Consider the following 21,979-nt stretch of genomic DNA (forward strand, 5'->3'; position numbering starts at 1 on the left):
ATTGTGTAAATATATCTCTCTCAAAGAATAATTGGTTAATAACTACATGACCAATCAGGAGATATTTGGACTTCAGACTGTGTGTACATACAGGTTGTGGCCGCGGGGGGGCGCTTCAGGGCATTGAGCACTTGGCCGTTTCCTGGGTGCGTCTGACGTCATGAGCAGCGCAGTAGCTATGTGGCGGAGTGTGTGAGGAGTGTGTGAGGACGTGTTGCCATGTATGTAGATTTAACATTAACACTTTGAACTGGTTGGAGTTTGTGTTGAGTATACATTTCATTCATTATGTATATATAATAAGGAGTTATACATATAATATAATATATGTAATATATTTAAAATAATAAGGAGTCATCCAACATATAACTTTTCTAATTTATATTGTGTATGTATTTTTATTTTTAAAAATAATTTGCATCAAATCACACACACACACACACATACATATATATATATATATATATATATATATATATATCTGTGTACATATAAGCCATGTTAAAACAAAATGTTAAAAATCTCTTGATTTATAAAATATAAAAAAGTATAAATCATGTGCTTAATGTTTCTGCTGTTAATTAGTTTGTTAATGCTGTAATTTTGTTATTTCGGTGAGAAGTTAGTGATCTCATAGCCAATTGGACCAATGCAGTTACAATGAAGTTTAATCAGAGAAAAAGACAACAATTTCAATCAAGTATTAATTGTTAAATATGAATATTAATTGTTAGAAACAATAGTTATAGTAGAATAGTAGTAGATACAGCAAACACTGGACTCAAAGTTGAATTAAGGGGACACCCTGAGTTCAGGGGTGTTTTCTTTTTCGTCAGGTGCCAGGAATCCAAGTTACCATCTAAAATAAGAATAAATGGGCACTTGTATGGCATTGTAGGTGATGTAGGAAACCATTAACCAAAGTAAACTTTCCAACATGTCAATGGAAGACATGTGTTCATCTATAAATCACAGATTTTATAATCATATGGCACAACTGAAGATAAGATGTTCATTGTAAATATTAACATGCAATTAATTCAGGATGTGTGTTTTTCCCCCTTTTTTCCTCGAAATTGTTTACTTATACCTAGATGCTTATACTACATCTGACCCAAGCTGAAGTTGCCATGGAAACACCCAGCACTACCCTAAACTTACCAAAATATAATGCACTTGTGTAGACAGAAGTCTCTCTCTCTCACACACTCACACAGAACATAAGCATATATGAATGGGTATTTTTGTGCATCAGACACTAAATTGCCTTATAAATGTGCTTCATAGAACGAGGCTTCTAAAATATTGGGAAAGCATTATTTAGGACATTTGTGTATATTGATGAAATAAAAAAAAATTAAATTTTAAAACTATGTAGAGTTTTGTTATTGCTTCTGTTTTGATGCGCAGACCTGGCAACCCTCAGTTTGTGTGTGTGTGTGTGTGTGTGTGTGTGTGTGTGTGTGTGTGTGTGTGTGTGTGTGTGTGAGAGAGAGACAGAGAGAGACAGAGAGAGGGCGGGGGAAGGAGAGTTGAGGAACACATTGTATTGACAGCGGCCGTCTCCACTCTTTCGCTTGGAGGACAACAGAAAGTGAGACGTAGAGACGCTCCTGTTCACCTGGATATTACGTTGAGAAGGAACTTCGGGCCGTCGAGTTGGAGGAGGCTGATGAGTGCGACAGTGTGTGTGTGCGTGTGTGTGTTGCGGCGGGCTCCGTTTAGCGAAAGATGAACAAAAACCACCGAGTGCCGAGCAACCAGTCTCTGAGCTCCGTGGAGGTGAAGAGCAAGGTGCGTTAATCACTTCTTACCCACCACAGGGATTAGTCTCAGTGTGGTTCATCTCTGTGTGGCCACCATTAGCCTTTACTGTGTGTTTTTATCTCTAGCTACTGGATTGTTCCACCAAACCTTATCAGGTTTCAACTTAATTGTGTTAATCATTAGTAGCTGCGTGGGAAAGATACCTAGTGAAGCATTTAGTGTAAAATATCACAACACTTCCGACATTGTTTTATGGATGTGGTTTGGTTTCTTGGATGACTCTAAAATAAGTCTCTCTGTGTTGTTTTTTTTTGATGAAGTGCTCAAGCTTTGCTAAAGGTTACAGCTTGTCCTTAACACAATCAATTTGACACTTAAATTTACAGGGTTACAAATATAAGTTATATATACACACACATATAATCACTTGTAGTTGTTGAATCGGAAGTTGGTGTCGCTCACCTGTGACGTGAGCAATTAATTTAGTCAATTTTCTCTATTTTCTTAGCTATTTCTCTTAAATGTCTGCTATTGCAGACATGTTTTTCCCAAAAAAATTCACATAAAACAAATGAGTCTTTTCATTCTGACAGTGTTTAATGTTATAGCTATAAGTCCAACTTTTGTTAGGCTCTATTCCCTCTCATTAAAGTGCTCCTGATACCTGAAATGGGAAAAAACTCATCTCTTTCCAGGATATTTAAGAATGCTTTTATTAATCATAATATTTCCTGTTTTTATTTGTTTTGTTCATCACTTCTCAGACAGAAAGTTATTTTAAAAGTTTGATGACCCGTTCTGTTCTAGTCAAGTGTTCATCCAGTTAAATGGTCTACAGAAGGTGTATGTGCACGTCTGCAGTAATGGAAATGTTTACAAGTTTACAAAAGTGTATTTCTAATTTGGGGCTTTTCGATGATGTAATGTCGCTACTTCAGACTGCTTGAGAATCTGATTTTGTCTTTATACGTCGTTGTGGCTTCTCTGTTAGGAAGCATGAGTAAAAATATTTAAATCTACTGTTCAGAAGTGTCTGACGACTCTTGGTGATAAACCTGCTGCTCTCCATCATCATCATCATCAGTACTGGCTAACAGTCGACCCCATTTTAAAAATGTACAGCATAACATCAAAAACACGTGGCGTCTTGTCATCTTGATTATCGTCATGTTTAAATTTGACAGTCATTGGTGAAGGTGTTGGTAAGTTATCCTCCACAGCAGAAAAAGTTTCTTGTTAAACTTTTTTCTTTATTTTGCTAATTCTCTAACCCAGAGAACTTTTAAGGTAACGACGATGTTCAGACGTGACAAGGATGTGGTGTATCTTAAATGCTATTGGCTGGTGTTTAAATCATTTAGGCACTTCAGCACTGTTACTCTGGCTTACCATCTTAAAAGTAACCAACTTAACCTAAAGAAATTAATCTGTTTTTTATTGATTTGTGCATCATAAACTGTATTTAACATAAAGGAAGTTAAATATTTTTGTGCTCATAAATCCCAAACATTAAACCCAACAATTCCAGCATATTCATATGCATGCATGAGAGAATTTCCAGGCCCTGACCCATAATGGTCAACAGAATAATTAAGGAAAAAACTGCCCATGGTTTAGGCCTACTATAAAAAAAAAATATATTTCAAAGTGTTTTTGAACCTTGATCTTTGTGGATTTCTGTGTACCATATGGGGTTTTGCAACATGACAGGATAATCTGTTTATTCCTATGTCGTTTATAATAATTGGTTATTTATTTGTTTTAATTAGAGTTCTTTTAATAGTTGTAGATATTGCCTGTGTTTGTGTGTATAATTCCTGCTGTTTACTGATGTCTGTCTGTATCTCATGCCAGTTTGGAGCAGAGTTCCGTCGCTTCTCTCTTGACCGCTCCAAACCAGGCCGCTTCGATGAGTTCTACGGCCTTCTGCAGCATGTGCACCGAATCCCCAACGTGGAGCTGCTGGTGGGCTATGCTGACATCCACGGGGACCTGTTGCCAATTAACAACGATGACAACTACCACAAGGCTATCACCACGGCGACACCCCTGCTCCGCCTCTTCCTGCAGAGAAAAGGTGAGGATTGGTTCGTTGGAGAGACGTCAGAATTATGCAATATATATCTTTCAGAGATAAGCTGAGCTTTGAAATCCAAAGAATGAAGCCTAGCTGAAGTATGAAACAATCTTTAAACACATAATGTAACCAGAATTAGCTTGAACTGTGAATGTTTTATGGCTCTGTCAGGTTTTCATATCAGCAGTCATGCAGAAAACTCTGACATTATTTTGGTTAGCCTGTAGCCTAACAACGCACTTCTGTTTAAAGGGGAAAACACACTTGTTAAAAGCTCTTGTGTTATTATTAGTACTTCATTTCTGACAGAAATTTAAAATGTGAAATGTGCCATTAAATTATGTGGAGTTCTTGTTGTAACAAGTCTGAGATGTTGTGAAGTTTATCCCTCACACTCTCCCATTTTTTTGCAGTTCTTTAAGAGATTCTCGATAAAAAAGAAAAAAAAAATCTGTTTGAAATTTTATTTTGTCATAACTATGGTCAGCTCGTGTTCATGTGTTTAAATGGATTCTTAAGTTTAATGGAATTTAAATGCTGCTTGATTATCGGTAAATTTAGTTGACTGTATTGGGTTCTGCTGTGTTGTTAATTTCTCTTCAGGGAACATTTTATAATGGTGTATTTTCCTTTTAGCAGAGCCCCCAGTGTGACTGTGTGTTATCAGGTGGACTCAGTCTAAGCTGTGTCTGTGTGCCATATGACAAATAGACGCTAAGCCACTTTGTCAGAAGGAGATTACAGGGGTCACTGTGTAGCACCGCATGTGCCTGTGTTTAAATTACATGCTAGACGCTAACATCCTGCTGTGCCCTGTATCTGGCTGCTCTCACCCACCCAACCACCCACTAGTTAGCAGCACAGCCTTTTAAATGCAGATAGAGGAACACCCTGTTGAGATGAGAGTCTGTCACTGTTAGTGAAAAATAAGTTGGCGGTTCTCCCCTGCCATCAGTCTGACAGACAGTCACAAGTCATGACAGGATTCTCCACACATCAGGTTGTTCCTGCTACAGACACATTATTCTTGATTTTTTACTCCAACATGTCCAAATTAAATAAATGACTCCACTACTTCATCAGCTTGTATCAAGATAAGAATTGTGGAAGTGTTGCAATATTCTTTGCTGTAGTACATTTTTGGACAGAGTGCAAATTGCTCAGATTTCACACTCTTTGCTAGTAGGAGAAAATTAGCCGATTTTGCTAATATGCATATTATTCACTATATGGCCAGAAATATGTGGACACCTGATTATGACACTCATATCTTGGTCTTCCCCAAACTGCTGCCACAAAGTTGGAAGCACACAGTGGTATTGGGTTTCTTTGTGTACTGTAGTTTTAGTTTCCCTTGACTGGAACTAAAGGGCCCAAACCTGTTCCAGCATGACAATTAAATGTTTATAAAGACATGTTGGTTTTTTTTTTACTCGTGCCTGAAGTAGAAGAACTCAAGTGATCTGCACAGAGCTGGGGAATCAACCTCACTGCACATCTCTGGGATAAACTAGAATTGCAGATTGTTCCCCAGACCTTCTCACCCAGCACCAGTGCCCAACCTCATTAATGTTCTTGTGGCTGAATGAGCATAAATCCCGACAGCCACACTCCAAATCCCCAGTGGAATACCGTTCCCAGAAGTGTGGGGATTATTCTAACAGAAAAGATGGAACAATGTGGAATGGGATGTTCAACAAGCACATATGGGTGACGTGGTGAGGTGTTCACAAACATATGGATATAATATGCATTGTATTGAATTTGAAAAATTAAACATAGTGACAGTAATACAAATTGTATCAGCACAGGATCAAACATTTATGATCCTGGTAATGCCATTAATTCGATTCAAGGTCAAACTGGTTTTGTGTTTCTGTTCATAGGCTTTTAATAGGGTCAGTTTGGGTCAAATTGCAGGGTGCTTTCACACCTGTTTGTCTGGTCCAGTTTGTTTTGTCATGGCATATCAGTAAATGATCACTGATATGCCATGTATGCAGGGCTGAAAATACACACAAGCCATACTTCATTATCTTCATAAGCTTCACCAACTACACACACATACATAATAAAAAAAGCACAAAAGAGAGGCAGCTGATGCTCAGCAAATGACTAGACTAGGTAATTATGTCCACATTAAAACATGTTGTTTATTCGTGTCCACCATTTCTTTTATTTTTTCTCCAGAACATATGGCATTACCTAAGCACTTTTGCTATCCTTTGGCTCAGTTTGCATCTCACAGATCAGTTTAGCAGCACACATCCACATCTACTGTATATGTAACTATGACTTCTTAGCTCAGATGGGCTCAGGCCAGTTGTCTACATCTGAGACTTATGGTTTGTGGTGTTCTCACCTGCCCTGACAAACTGCACCAAGGTTTGATTCAAACAGACTAAATACTGTATTTGTGAAAGCATCATCACAGTGTTCTTTTGTTTTCCTGTTAAATTGTCAGCTCAGTTTGCAATTCTGTCTGCTCCATAATCTCACCACCCCCACATTCTAACCCCAAAACCTGCCCTTCTTTATGGTCTCCTTTATGGCTAGATGATCAATGCAAGTTGTAATTGTCATTGAAAGTACATTAGAACAGTTAGCTGATTATTACAATTTGGTCACATTACTGAAATGAGTGAAACCTGTTCACAAGTTTGTCATAATACATTTTTAATCAGCAAGTATCTAGGTGCCTAGTCTCAGTATCAGAGCCACAGAGGGCAGATTTCATTTGTGCTCTTTTCTGGCCACAATCATCAGGCTCTTCAAGACTGCAATCTCTCTGTACTTACAATTCTAGCAACAGTTTCAAGTGGGTGAATAATGTGTTTGAACTGCATATTTTTTGTGGAGGAAGACAGTGATGAAACCCCATTTTTAAAAAGCTTTTTAATTGTTTTGTCTGTAGCAGTTAGTCAGAATAAACAAGATGGTTTAACTTTTTTTAACAGGCTTCAAGGAAAAAGTCTTTGGTTGGTCAAGTGATATGTCAGTCAAATTTTCTGTGGTTGGAAGGCAGGACTTGTTTATGCTTAATGTTTATTACAGAAATATAGAAGACTCTAGTATATACTGTAAGGTGCCTCACAGCGTCTGTTTCAGCATCTGTACTGAAATCCATATAACAATTAAGATTATTTGATTTGTTTGCACTTGCTTATGCATGAGATTGGTCAGTTTGAGATTTTCCTGATTAAATTTGACTTCAACTAATAAAAGTTTGAAAGCTCACCGCACTAGTGTAGGACAATTATGGGTAAGCTTTTAAATCATGTTGTGCTGTTCACTCTATAGTCCTGTTACAAGAGCATTTTGGCTATAAGTGTATCTCTCTTAAATTAAGAACATCATTTTAATAAAATGTATGAACGGAAATGGGTTCAAGGTAAAGTTAAAATAAGGTCGTGGAGAAAAGCCACAAACTGCAACACGCTGTTCCTAGTTTGTTTTGTGAATCTCACTTTCTAATCAACTTTTATCTCTCTAACATAAAACTAAACCACTCACTTCATCCACTTACATTGGATTTCTAACCAGGCATGTTCTATGTCAAACCTATGACGTGATACAATTCACGAATCATGGTTAGTCTCTAAATGTGTAACAGTCCCCTTTTTGTTCCTAATGTTCCACCGAGGGGAACTTATTTACAGATTATGATTAGATCTGATTACAATTCACTAAGCTCCAGTGTTGTGTAATGTAGTTCATGCAGACTTGTGGTTATTTGTGTGGTTGGAGATTGTATTGAAGATTGTATTAGACATTCTTTAGTTTGCTTCTGCTGTGCGTGAGTGTGCACGTGTGTGTTTTTTCCTTTGTCTTTATTCACTAGGAACACTTTTGCATACAGAAGTGGCCTGAATCAGTGAGTCAGTGTGATGAGCTTTTCATGCTGGTATGCGGTATTGCCTTAATGATATTCTTACGTCAAACCACTCAGCGGTTTAGCATGCATTGTACATGTGTACCACCCCCCCCTCCCTGTGCCCTCCATACACACTCACTCTCTTTCGCACAATGCACAGACGGCTGCAATGGCACCAGTCTCACGCCTGTTTACCTGTCGCCATGGTAGCAGTAAAGAGGCCCGAGCCTCTTTGCGCTTAACGACGAGAGATTCTTCAGGGCTGATTGGAGCAGCAGAGCACGCTGGGTTAAATACCATGAAAATGCACACACATTACCAATCACATACCAGACACACACTAGAAACTCATTATCATGCACAGTCATGGATGTTTTGTTTGGTTAAGGTGTGGTGGTACGTGTGAGTCTATAGGCTTGTTTTCACCGATAACTGTTTCCTGTTCTCTGGTCTCTCTGTGACTCATCGGCATGTTTGCATTCATGGTCTGATCCCATGATGATCTGAATACGGCAATAGGTTCAACACCCCGTGTTAGTTTTAGCTGGCATAAGCATAAATCTGTTACAGCAGGTGATTTATTCCCTTTAAAAGGAGGATTGTCTAAAACATTTGGACTAACTCCCTTATATAGGAATGAGATTCTGAAGTTGGGTGGCATCAGAAGTAAAAAGGTATGAAAACAGTATGTATTGTTGGAGCCAATGCCAGTTCTGTAATATACACCTAACCAGGGTGTGGTCCCAGTCATCATTTTTATTGAATTATATCTGTTATTTGTAAATATTTATAAACTGTTATTTATCTATTAAGAAAAGCCTGCATGACTTTGTTCTGCTGTTCGCATTTTCATCATCAACTAACTGATGTGAAAATATCAATGCGTAAAATTTGCGTTCAAGGAAGAGAAAGTTGTTCAATGTGTGTTCACTCAAACCTGAGAAAGAAATGACAAATCACCTCATGCTCTGATCTGCAGACCGCCTGTCAGGATTTTAATTAATTCTTCAACGAGTATAGGAAATGAGCTGTCTCCTTCTCCTCCCCTTTCCATCCTTCACTGCTTTCCTCAAGCTCTTCTGCTAATACAGTAAAATTCTCACGCGCAGCGCTGACTGTCATTAGTGTAACCCAACTTCATTTCCTTTCTGCCTCCTCCTCGTCGTCCTCCTATGTGCTACAAGGTATATCTACAAACTCCTAGGCTTTTAGTTCTTGTTAGGTATTTTTACTTTGTTCGTACAAGGTTCAGCTCACTTGCTAGTTTGTTTCTTGGCACAGCAAGGTAGTGTTGACATCTCTCAGCCACTGTGTTACTCTTTGTATGGAGATTTTGTCCATGTTCTCCACCTGTCCATATTGGTTTTCTCTGATTTTCTCCCAAAAAATGCTAGGAGATGGATAGGTTACTCTCAATTGTCCCTCTTTGTTTGAGTGTGTCTGTGTCTGTGTGAGATAAATATGATTATATTCAAGATGGTTTTACTTGTGAGGAAGTCATGTTTTTGTTGTTTTTTTTTTTTTGGTCACTCCAAAAACTACCGCAGCTTTTATCCAGACTGTATTAATCTTAAACAGGTATTGCTTTCTTTCTGTTCATGTCCTCAGTTGAGGGTAAAGACACAGACTTATTTCTAAACTAATAATATCCACATTATTGTAACCTGAAACCGTTGCTATTTGAAGCAGCGCACCGCCTCAAACCACTGATCTCTTCGTTCTGATCGATCCAAACGCAGCATGAGATCATGTTGCAACAGTGATTAACAAAACATCCTGAATGGACTTTTAAGAAGACTGGCTTACACGTCAAAGAGAAGAGTTTTCTGTGCTTCTAACTGAGCCGGAAGTTCTCTGCGTTATAGTGAGGTGCATTTCAACAGCAAGATAAAATGAGTTCAGTGATAGACTCCAGGTCTAAGGTGCGATTTATGGCCTGACATTCTTTCAGACAGGAATGATTTTAGTTCAGAGTTCAGTAGTGTAATGTTCAGACTTTAATAGGAATGGGCGTTGTATAGTTTGCAGGCTGGAGTTTCCTGAGCCAACAGAATCAGGTGATAATGTGTAACAGTCTTCCTGTTTCTCAGGTGAAACCAGGAATTTGTTTAATTTTCCATTCATCACCCAGTAGGGGGTGTGTGCTCGATACCTGTGACGTACACAGTGATATTTTTTTGTTTCAGTTTGAGTAATATCGTCCCTCCCCACAGGTTATATTTGAACTGGAAGAGGAGAGTGTGAGTAAAAATTCAGGATGGTATGTAGGTTGTCCTGTAACCGAGGAACTGTATTATGTCATAATGCCCTAAGGTTTGTGTGTTTGCGCATATGTGCTCGTGTGTGCACACAGAGGTAGGATAAGATGTGATGAGTGGTGAGCAGAGCAAAGCCTGTTCCAGACAAGCAAGGCCTGTGCTAGGATTTCTAAAGAAAAGGCAATAGAGGCGAGGGGGTTGTGCTGTTTGGAATGTGGCCAGTCTCTGTTCGTCTACACTGACCAGATTGGACAGGACAGCACATCAGACATACGAGTACAGGGAATGAACCATGCATGGATGGCAGGGAGAACAGGAGGGGTAAAAATTAAAGGGGTAGACACAGTACAATTTTTGTTTCCAGGGACTTCCATTTATATGCATGCGAATGCTGGAGATGAGCAACGCTTTCACGTTGAGCTTTCATTTCCGGTCATCATCATTTGCATGTTAGTGAAGTTTGGTGAATAACCTGCAAATTTATCTCTTGTGAAGACGTGTGAAACTGACACTAAAAGTGAGGGAGCAAATATTGTAAATTCATGATAAAATGAATTTAAAAAAAAAAAAGGTTGTCTTTGAAGAAATTTTGTCATGCTGGAAATCTATTGTACTGTCCATTAAATGGTGAAAATCCAGAGAGCACAAAGTGTGGTGGCTGCTGTACCCTCGAGCATTTGCAAGCTGACTCGTGAAATTGGTGAGAAATATGGTGGTGTTATCCAGTTTGCACAACCGTAAAACCTTTTCCACTCACACAGGGTTGCCCTAGTTCTGCTAAAGAAAACATTTCCACGGCATGCAAACAGTCAAAATTGGCTGCTATGTTCATGATATTCAAGCTATGTACATGATATTCAGGTAAAGATTTTCCTTTAATTTGTCATCCATCTGTGTTTATATGAGTAAGAAAGTCTTAAGCCGCGTTCACACTGCAAGTCTTAATGCTCAATTCAGATATTTTGCTCAGATCTGATTTTTTTTGTTTGGCTGTTCACATTACCTTTTAAAATGTGGCCTATATCAGATACCATTGTGAACTGTTTGCTGTTTCGAACTGACCCGCATGTGCAAATGAACAATAACAATGACGTCACACGCAGCACGCCGTTGCGCATAAGTTGGCGAGGTTATGGAGGAAGTGAGCATTTTCGCTTTTCTTTCTAAATGTTTGTGTAATGGCAGCACAGAGACGCAGTTTTGTGAAAATTTTCGAATGTCGAGGGCAACTTTTGATTATTTGATCCATTTTGTAGGCGTAGTCACGTTTGTGTGCGTACTCGCCGGTGCATAATTGTGACGAATGTCGATGTAGATTGACGCAAAAGTCGCATCAAATCCGCCTTGGTTGTTCACACTGCGGCCACATTGGAAAAAATCAGAATCTGAATCTGATCTGAATCTGATTTGAAAAATCAGATCTGGGCTAGATTTGAGTGTTCACACTACTCCTGAAGAAGTCTGACCAGGTCACTTGACCCAAAAAAAATCAGATTTGGGCCACTTTTACCTGCAGTGTGAACGTGGCCTTAGTTTTATCACTAATTTGCTATGTGATTACCGTGATTATAGAAAAAAAACAAACCCAAGATGGTCCTACTTAAAAATTGGCTTAAAATCTTATCAGCATGGCTCTGTGATTAACTGTGGAGCTGTTAACCTGCAAACACATTTTCTCGACTAATCAAGTTACTTCGTCTGTCATTCAGAAGTCAGTAACATGTCCAGGTAGACTGCTGTTTAGTCTCCTCACCTACAGTTTCTCAACTACAGCTCAGTACAGCAAATGTGTATTCCTTGTCCCCTTATTCCCTATTTCACCATGCTGCTGAGGAATGTGCTTCCAGACACCAGCTTTAAACCAGCTACAGTAGCCTCAACTGAGAAAGAAAGAGACGCAAAACAAGCCAGAGTCCCTGTACAAGAGCATGGAGGAGTGGGACAAAGAAGAGAGAGAGAGAGAGAGAGAGAGAGAGAGAGAACAAATGTCATAGCAGAGAGAGGAAGGAGGAGGCGGAGAGAAAGAGAGAGAGATGACTACGGTCAGCAAATTCACAGCTGATGTAAGCTTGTATCCGAAATGGCAAGATGCACAATTAATGAGACTCCTGTGTCCTCCCACTCTCAGTTTTATTAAACACACACAACACACTAGCCCAAATAAAGAGGTTAGGACTCCTCTCTTTCTGTTCTGTGCCCCACACACAAGATCTACAACAGCTTCCTGTCCTTGTCTTTCTTCCAGTTCTCTGTACAATAGCACCGCAGTCTGACCTACATCCAGCTAATGATATATGAAAGCTAAATCACTGTGAACACAGACGCCATTAGCAGCACATGAACAGATGAACCCAGGTTGTGATCAGCTTCTCTGTGCCTTACATTCTAACCCTGATCTAATGATGTGAGAAGTGTCGAGCTTGTTGTCATGCAATAAAACATTTGCCTGTAAATAATTAAAAATTGACAAACCACGAAAGTTCCTACCAGCTCTGTTATATTTAACTAAAATCTCACTTATTAAAAGACAGTACAGTGCTTGTAGACATTAAGGCTTTACTATAATGATATTAAGACTTTAAAACTTTAAATTTTACTAAAGAGCAAGAATAATATAAATAAATAGATAGCTAATATAAATTATATATTTATTTTTGCCAATGTATTGATCGTCAGCATCAGTCCAGAGAATGGAGACTTTTCACTTCTGGATGCCAAGCATCAGAACATAAATTTACATTTATGGCATTTGGCAGACATCCTTCTCCAGAGTCCAGATATACAAAAGTGCTTTTAAGTCTCTATCGATGAATACTATCACACTGGTTCACTAGGTTACAGTACTTAGGATACCATCGACCTAAAACTGTTCAGGGTTTTTTTTTTTTAAATCATATAACATACAAGGGAAAAATTGCTAGTACAAGTGTTTCAGGAAGAGGTATGTCTTCACCCGTCGTTTGACGATGTAGTGTCTGTCAGGATGCTCTAACACTACTGTTCTTCTCCGACTCCTTTCATCTAATGTTTTATTCTTTTCAGACAAATGAACATAAATAGCTTGTCTGTCATTCAGGTATTTATAATGATGTTTAGCCTAATAAACAGTGTAGCATAAAGGCTCAGCCTAAATTGTTTCAATGCTCATTGTCATGGTTACATTCCAGTAAATAAACTTATAAACACTGATTTAGAGCTGGGATGAACAAATCTATAATAGATGATCACAATCTGCTATTAATAAAACATTACAGGGGATGCTGTTTTAATAAAAATTAAAGTGGCATCTTACATCACCCTGGAGTGATGTGGAGTGGCATCTTACATCACCCTGATGATGATGTTATAGAAATAACACGTTATGAAATGTTCCCAGTGCTATCATTTGTTTAATATATTGAAGTATAGCATATCCCTTTTATGTCTTTATAGAGTTTAAAAGTTTAAACAGTTTAAAGTTGTGGAACAACCATGAAACAACTTATTTCTAGTGTTTGAAACATTTGTTTCAGTTCTCTCATTGACTGTTGGACACTGGAGACTCCTTCCATAAATGTATCCCCTCTATCTCTCTGTCTCTCTCTCTTTCTCTTTCTCTCTCTCTCTCTCCTCTCTATGTACCTTTGTTCCTTGTGTGTTATCAGTTGAAGGTGTACTTTATCCAGGCAGTGCCACAGAGGTATTCGCAGAATGGGCCCAGAATAGCAACACCTCAGGAATTTTTCTTTCCCTGTTGAAAGGATTTTTCCCCCCCTCACTCCCTCTCACACCCTCTCTCCCCCTCTCTTGCTTACCCACTCTTTCTCTGGTCCTTAAGAAGCACTCATTATGCCCCCCTCCATCTCTCCGTAACTGGAACACAGTGGCACACACCGACCACGTGGGACATACACGGCCCGAGAACCTTAAAGAAACAGGATGTCTTTCGGAGACGCTCTGTGTTAGGCTGTCCAACAAAGCATTCTGACTTGTTGGGTAGTAAACCCAGCATTGTAGAGCAGCTTGAGCAGCAGTGTCTTGAAGGGAGCCATTCAGTAAAGCGAGACATGAGCCATCACATCTGTCATATGGCCTGCTACAGAACTACTGAATATTGGATGAGGCGAGGCCGTGTCGCAGGCTGTGACGGGCCGGCACACAGAGCCATTCATTCAGAAAAAAACAACACCACATTATAGCAAAATGTAACATAATACACAATATTCTTCACAGGATACTTTTTCTTCACAATCTTGAGATGCTTCAGCCAAAATGTTATAATCATCATGCTCGAGTTAGCCAGAGTGTGCTGCATTTAAGCATGCTTTTATATACCATATGTGCTTAAAAGCAACACTGATCAGTGACCTACTGAAGCTAAATCAATGTAGGTACATTTCCAAGCACCTGTTTCTAAAAGAGTTTCCTTCACCATGTGAAAAAGGATAGCCAGTTGTGACAGTGGTGTTTTATTTCACTGATGTGAGGCCCTATTCTCACATACTGACACACACAGCCTCTGTTGCCCAATGGCTGAGACGTAGTCAGTGATGGTCCAACTACATCAGAGTAAAGTTCTGCTTTGAGCTCCAAGCAGAACAGTCATGGTTCATATAATAGTCTAAACCAAATAACACTCTGCCTGGCCCAAAAAAATGGTCACTGTTTGGATTTAAATGAACAAATGCTTACGAGATTAAGATTGGATCATTATGCATTATGCAGTGATTAATATGTTTTAGCTGCCAAATATTCTTTAACACTAACTGATGCAGTGTGTAGCTTCTAAAACAAACTAAAAGGGCAGAAGACAAATCCTGGGCTTGTGGAAAAGATCTCAGTGTTTCATAAGGGGCAGATTGTTTCATAATAATAAAGGACACCAAGCAAATAAACTATGGATATTGCTAGAATCACTGGAATTGGGTTACACATTTGGATACTAGGGAACTGGCAACTTTGCAGAAGAAATGCGGTTGCAAAATAACCTTGAATGGTGGTGATCAGAGATCTTTAAAACTCTTGGTGAAATTGTATTGTGTTAAAATCTCATGGCCATGTAACTGTATACTACAGAAAACGGCAGATTGTTCTGTCCGATGTTCAATACGCAGTTTTGAAGGGCAACAATTTGATCAAATTTTGAAAGTACAGTTAGTTTGCAAGATTTTAGACACCATTAGGTACACCTAGTGTTTCTTTTTTTAATATTAAATTTTTTTTTCTGATCTGTTGCTGTTATACCTTTCACTTATAAAAGTGTTATAAGCTTAATGGATACGGTGTTGGATTACTGTTCAGAAAATTGTGAGTTCGAATCCCAGGTCCACCAAGCTACCACTGCTGGGCACCTGAGTAAGGCCCTTAACCCTACATTGCTCACTTGTATAAAAATGAGATAAAATTTAAAGGCGTCTGACAAATGGCGTAAATGTAACACAATAAATTTTGTCCTTCATTTCAGGTTGCAAAGCAAAAAAATGTGAGTATTTTAAAGGGGAGCGATTGATTGTACATCTTTGTGATGGAATTCTTTAAAGAAACCTGGACCTGCAGAATTCTTCCCAAAGGCAGCAGTTTTTTCCCTCTAATTGGGCCATGGGTAGGATTGACTCTTCCTTACGTTGACTAGAGCTCTGGCCTTGGCCTTTAGCAGTATGCAGCCTATCGATTACTTTCACCTTTCTATTGATTAGACAAGCAATGTGTGACGAGCATTCGGCATGGGGGAAGAGTTAGCGCAGTGGTGATGAACGACCGATGAAGCGTTATGCTCTACTGTGCAGACTGAGCACATTATAAGCACTCGTAATGATATTACGAGATGTTGTTTGTACATGATTGTGAATTCAGGTTAAAACAGAGCAGCTCCAGATATCCTTTTTTTACCTCATGGGGAAATTGAAAGGGAGACCATTGCACTATTAGTTATTATGTGTTAATGAATCCTTTGTGCACACATATGTATGTGTATTTATTTGGCCTATGTTTAGGTTTAGTCGCTAAAATTAATTGGTTCATTTGATTTGCTACATTTATTTGAAGAGACAGTACGTCACCTGTTACTTGTACTGTAACTCTCTACATGGTTATTTCCAAAGGAGTCTACTGCTCGGAGATGGATGTGTGTGTGTTTAATAGAAGGAGAAAGTTCTGCTTTGTGGTTTGTTGCCCCTAAATTTCATTATTATAGGCCACCGTGTTGGAAACTGGAAAACGCAGGGTGTGAGATTTTTTTTGTTTCTGGTGAAGGACAGTGAGCAGTAGAGACACAACAGAGAAACTAATGCTTACCAAGTTAATGATTAGAAGCTTGGATAAACATTACTGTTTCCAGGAGTTGTGATCATGTTCGACTTTTGCCTTTTCCTTATATATATATATATATATATATATATATATATATATATATATATATATATATATATATATATATATATATATATATATATATAAACTGTATTTACATTTCCTTTGTTACTTTGCTTTCGCTCTCATCTCATGTTAGTACTTTGATCCTGACTACAATTGTTCACATTGGTGAAAGTCTACGAGCACAGGCGTGTGAGTAAGTCTCTGTGGAATTTGCAAGCGGCTGTTGACAGAGAGAAGGAGCACAGGAGACACTATGAAAAGGGAGGGAGTGCGACGGGAGTCTTGGCCCGGGTTTACAGTAGATTAAACTTTAGATCAGTAGTGAAACTAACGAGGCAGGCATTTTCCTCCATGGGATCCCCTTTAGTTTTCCTCTTACAGCAGTTCTGTGGGAATGGAGTTTTATAGCAGGAGTCATTTGGCCTGTGCAGTGAAAAGAGGTTTTTGCTGAGGAAAGATAGGCTTAACACTGATGTCAAGTTTTGATTGGTGTCTGTAAAAAAGCCTGTTACACTGAAAGGAAAAGTTCTATCATAATGCTTTGAGATGTATAAGCTAGAAAAGGCTGCTGTCCTCAGTGTTATTATACTGTATGTGATTATATGTGTGTTTATATTTTCTTTTGTAGATTTGTCTGTATATAAATGGCTCGCAAAATGAAAAAATGTCATTCCTATGCTAATGAGTTTTTGTGTAATCTCTTTCTGCAGAGGAGGCAGACTACTCTACATTTGGCACAAACTCTTTGACACGAAAGAAACCTCCACTCGCTGCAGTGCTCCTGCGCCCTGATGCAGGAAGGAAGAAGCCAGCAGTAGTCATCAGCCTGCCCCGAGACTTCCGTCCCGTCTCGTCCATTATCGACGTAGACGTGCTGCCTGAGACGCACCGGCGTGTGCGCCTTTACAAACACGGCCAGGAAAAGCCACTAGGCTTCTACATCCGAGATGGCTCGAGCGTGCGTGTCACGCCACACGGCCTGGAGAAAGCACCCGGCATCTTCATCTCGCGTCTGGTGCCTGGCGGCCTTGCCGAGAGCACAGGACTCCTCGCGGTCAACGATGAGGTACTCGAGGTGAACGGTATCGAGGTGGCCGGGAAGTCTCTGGATCAGGTCACAGACATGATGATAGCAAACAGCCACAACCTCATCATTACGGTGAAACCAGCAAACCAGCGCAACAATGTGGTGCGCCACAACAACGGTGGAGCTGCGTCAGGGAGCTCGGGTCGATCCTCTGACAGTGGAGCCAGCTACTACAGCTACACGACGCCGGCTGCCATGGTGACAACACCTGCACACATCATCCAGAACTTCCATCCTGAGGAAGTGGACAGCGATGAGGATGACGAAGACTTGGTGATCGAAGCAGGGGGTGACAGCAGGCTTGCCTCTAGTTCAGGCACAGAGGCTACTAGCATCAGCATGTCCACCCTTCCCAGGTACAGGCCTCACCTTGACCTCCGAGACTCCAACGGGACCTTTCAGCCTACTGTTATGAGCAGCACCAGCATGGGGTCACCGAGGAGCCATGACAGAGGTGTGCATACACGGAGCCTGGAAGAGGATGGCACAGTGATTACACTCTAGAGACAATAGAACATCAACAACAACACACACAGCTGAATTTACACACTCAATATACTGTATAAAAACAGTATATAAAATGATCCTAACCACATTATCCACACACAGGCAATTCTTTTGTGCCATAGGACTAACAATGTCTCTACTCTGTGAGACTACTGAACCCACTCCTTGAAAAAGAGCATCTGTTTTTGTAAATTCAGTTCAAAACTCACAGCACTTCTCTTTAAGCACAGAGCTTTTCTTCCCTGCTGGAGGGGATACACACTTCCCTTTCCTGGGAGCACAGTAATAGGTAATGGACTTGATGTGTGTGGAAAACAAATAATTGCACATGTTTGCAGGTTTTTCTTGCCTGTGGAACTACAAAGACGGAACTCTCTCTGAGACACAATATCAGTGATGACAATCTGTTTAAACGCCCTCTCCAGAGTCATGATCCGAACCACAAACAAATTTCAGTGACTTCTGCATCTCACAGATAGCACAGTAAACACACTATGGTTACACTGTTAATCTAGGAGATGTGCGTGGAGGCCTGACAATGGTTCAACTGTCATATTTGCTTCCTGGAGCGCTTTTTATCGAACGTTGACTAAATTTAGGATGATTCTAAAATTTTCTGTATATGAATGTTTCTTAGGTTTATTAGGCCTGTAGTTGGCCACTGCTAATGCTTTTAATCATTGCCAAGGGCCCAAAAATCAAACATATTTTTGTAGCAGATATTTAAAAAAATTTTTTTACCATTTATGTTTATGACGAGGGCCATGTCTCTGCCCTGTGACATCTGATTTACATGTTGTGTTTTTTCTTAACGTAAAACATCACCAGAACTCGACACTAATGGTTGAGCTTCAACGCAGCTAACAGACATGTCCACTAACTTTTTTTTACGGTGCACTCTGAAGTGAAGTGTTTCATGTATGAGGAGTGTGTTTATGCCTCTTGGAATAGTGCTGGATATTCAATATAGCACAGTTTTAAACCACCACTACCAAACATGTGGTACGTAGATATGGGCTGCAGAAGGAGCACTTTTTGTAACAACTTTCTTCCAGGTGATATGTCGTGAACTTTGAACTGAACTCTGACCTGCAGTAGATCACTGTGGAGCCTTTCTGTGGTTATAACAGAAGCAGCCTAAAGATATGAACATGGGTGGCTAGTGGTTTGTAGGCCTGTGTGATGTGGGCATTGGCTGAATTATTCTTATCTCATAAAGATATGCTCTACAAAGGCACCTTCTATCATGGAAAACACACACCTGTACTTGTTTTCCCATCCCTGACTCACCTAGACAAAAGTTGCACTGTTTCCCATTGAGGCAAGAGTCTGCTTAGTTTTAGGACCTGAGAACAATTCCTCTCATGCTTCTGAAACTCTGGCTAATGTATAAACATCTATAAATGAGACTAAATCATAAGGAAACACTTAACCACCAATTACAATAACTTATCTACCCCAATCTACTGCTTCAAGATAATATGATTATTGCTTTTGTAAGCTCAAAGGTGATATAACAAATACACTAGATTTTATATTAATGGATGTAATGACTATACATCTTGAATGTGATCATATTTTGATTGACTGCTGTGCCTCCTGTACTCTTAAACCAGTGTTCTTGGATCTTTATCCATAGTGTAGGATGTGTAGCATTCTCCTTCTCCTCACTTGTACTCTGATGAGAATCAAAAACACTGGATGACTGTGACCAGAACACCTTCCTCTCTACTTTTATCACCATACATAGCCACTTTAATAAACCAACCATTATAAAGGCTTTTCATGGTTCATTATACTGTACTATGACAAGGTTGACCTCTCATCCTATCCTATAATTCCAAGCTGTTCTTAAATATAACATGATCAGACTGCATTTTAGGAAGCATTGTTTATTTATTTGGTTGCTAATCACTACACTACACTTCTGATTGTTATCAAAGTGACTATTTATTTTCTAATCATCTCTACGGATTTTATTCTTTCTCCTTTTTTTTAAGATTACATGTATCTCTTTTTTTTTTTTCTTCATAGAGGAGCATCTCTGTAAACTCAATATAGGGACACTTTTTATTTTATGGGGTTTGTTTTAATAGGCTTTAATTTCTTCTAGAGCATAAGCTGGAGATAACGTGCTGTTTTCCATACTGTGAATTTATTTCATTTCTGGAGGAGACCTGAATGAACCACCGACTAATGGGCTTTTTTTTTGTATTTCTTTGTGCTTGTCAACTCCTTTTATTTCTTTTTTAATAATGAGCAATGATTCTTTTGCTTGCTAGATAAATCCTAAGGTATAGATTTGTACTGAAATGACCAGTATTTTCATAATGCTATATACTGTAAATTAGTATCGCATTAATTCAACTGTTTAAAAGAATAAATATTCTATTAAGACATAGGTGCACATGTATACATTAGTCTACAAGCTGGATGAAATAAACTAATGTGTAGAAATGGCTGTTTTGTCATGTTTCTTTTATGTATCATTGTTAGCATGATCCATTTAAGACAATAAGGTCTCTACTGAATTCTATCACCTGCTAAACTTCTTTAAATGTTATATTTATGTCTCTACACATAAATGTGAAGGGCTAACCTCATGTGTAAGCAAGAAAAGTGAACGTATGAGTAATGATTACTAATGTAATACTGCCCCCTAGCGTTAGGGTCATGTATTAGTTATAGAGTAATCGTTATACTGTACCAGCCTTTTTTGAGAACAATTTGTGTCTTTATAAGGCACTTCTTGTAAGATGTGAGGTAAAAAAGCAACTTTCTGATATAATACTATATTAATAAACTTATTATATATTGTGTAAATAGTCAACTAAAGGAAAAACCAACATGAAGTATCCTAGTAAGTTAAGTTTGGGATTTGGGGGTTTTATAGAAGCTGTATAGAATGGCTGTATGAAATGTTCCATACGACACTGCGTAGAACATTAAAGATTGGATCATTCACAAGGTCACTTCCTTCTAAGGCAAAGGTATACAAATTGCCAATAAGTAAATATTTCAAAGACATTCTTGCATTTTATTTATGAGCTTGATCATTCCAAAGGTCTTGATTATTTTAAGTTAAGCTGAGTTTTAGTGGCATAAAATTATTCAAAGGCTAATTTTTAACCCTACATCCTAGTGATTTTAAAGTCCTGTTGATGTCTCGAACAGCTACAGTTTCATACATTAAATGAACTGGTTCAGAATAAGTAATGTGAAGTATATCAAATATGACATTATTATTATAATTATTAAAAAAACATCAATATTATATCAACTCTGGTATGTGAAAGAATATTGTTAGAGGCCTAATTATAAGCAATACAACAATGAAAATGGTTCAACAATGTAGCATACTATTAGGTCACAGTGCTGCAAATAAATCAGTCCTAATTTGCCTTAATAAGTATGAAAGCAAATTTGTATCCTAAGTGTAAGTAGTCAACTCCAACCTATTTTGTAATACATATCACAAACCTTATATACTGATCAGCCATATAATTAGAAATGAATGCCAAGACCCAAGGTTTCTCAGCAGAACACTGCTTAGAGCATCACACTGCCTCTGCCAGCTTGTTTTCTTCCCATGGTGCATCCTGGTGCCTTCTCTTCCCCAGGTAAGCAACACACACACACGCACACAGCCAACCAAGTGAAATCAATTTATTATATATTGTGTAAATAGTCAATTGAAGGAAAAACCAACATTTAGTATCCTTGTAAGTTAAGTTTTGGATTTGGGGGTTTTATTCCTTAAGGCTTACACTTAACCATTTTTTCTGCTTCCAACACCAACACAGAACTGACTTGACTTGCTACCTAATTTGTCACACTCCTTGACAATTGCCACTGAGATCATCGCTGTTAGTCATTTCAACCGTCAGTGATCTTTATCTTTATATCATTGAAAAAAAAGTCAACCAGGTGCCTACAGGCAAAACATCTTACATGTATACCAACACTTAGTAAACTTGGTGTATGGGCGATTTGTGAAAGGATTATTGGTGTTCCCCTGCCCACCCTCCAACAACTGAATATAAATATAGAGTAAG

At 38.8% G+C, this 21,979-nt stretch overlaps 1 protein-coding gene across 1 annotated transcript; it reads left to right on the top strand.

The window, feature by feature from the left end:
- The first annotated feature begins 1,509 nt into the window (after window positions 1-1,509).
- pard6b (par-6 partitioning defective 6 homolog beta (C. elegans)) lies at window positions 1,510-20,385 on the top strand. The gene is made up of 3 exons (XM_060893776.1): window positions 1,510-1,794; window positions 3,622-3,844; window positions 17,041-20,385. The coding sequence occupies exons 1-3, from the start codon at window positions 1,732-1,734 to the stop codon at window positions 17,919-17,921; spliced, it is 1,167 nt and encodes a 388-aa protein (XP_060749759.1). The 5' UTR covers window positions 1,510-1,731; the 3' UTR covers window positions 17,922-20,385.
- Window positions 20,386-21,979: the final 1,594 nt, after the last annotated feature.

Source organism: Tachysurus vachellii, chromosome 19 (genome assembly GCF_030014155.1).
Source record: "Tachysurus vachellii isolate PV-2020 chromosome 19, HZAU_Pvac_v1, whole genome shotgun sequence".
Taxonomy (NCBI): Eukaryota; Metazoa; Chordata; class Actinopteri; order Siluriformes; family Bagridae; genus Tachysurus; species Tachysurus vachellii.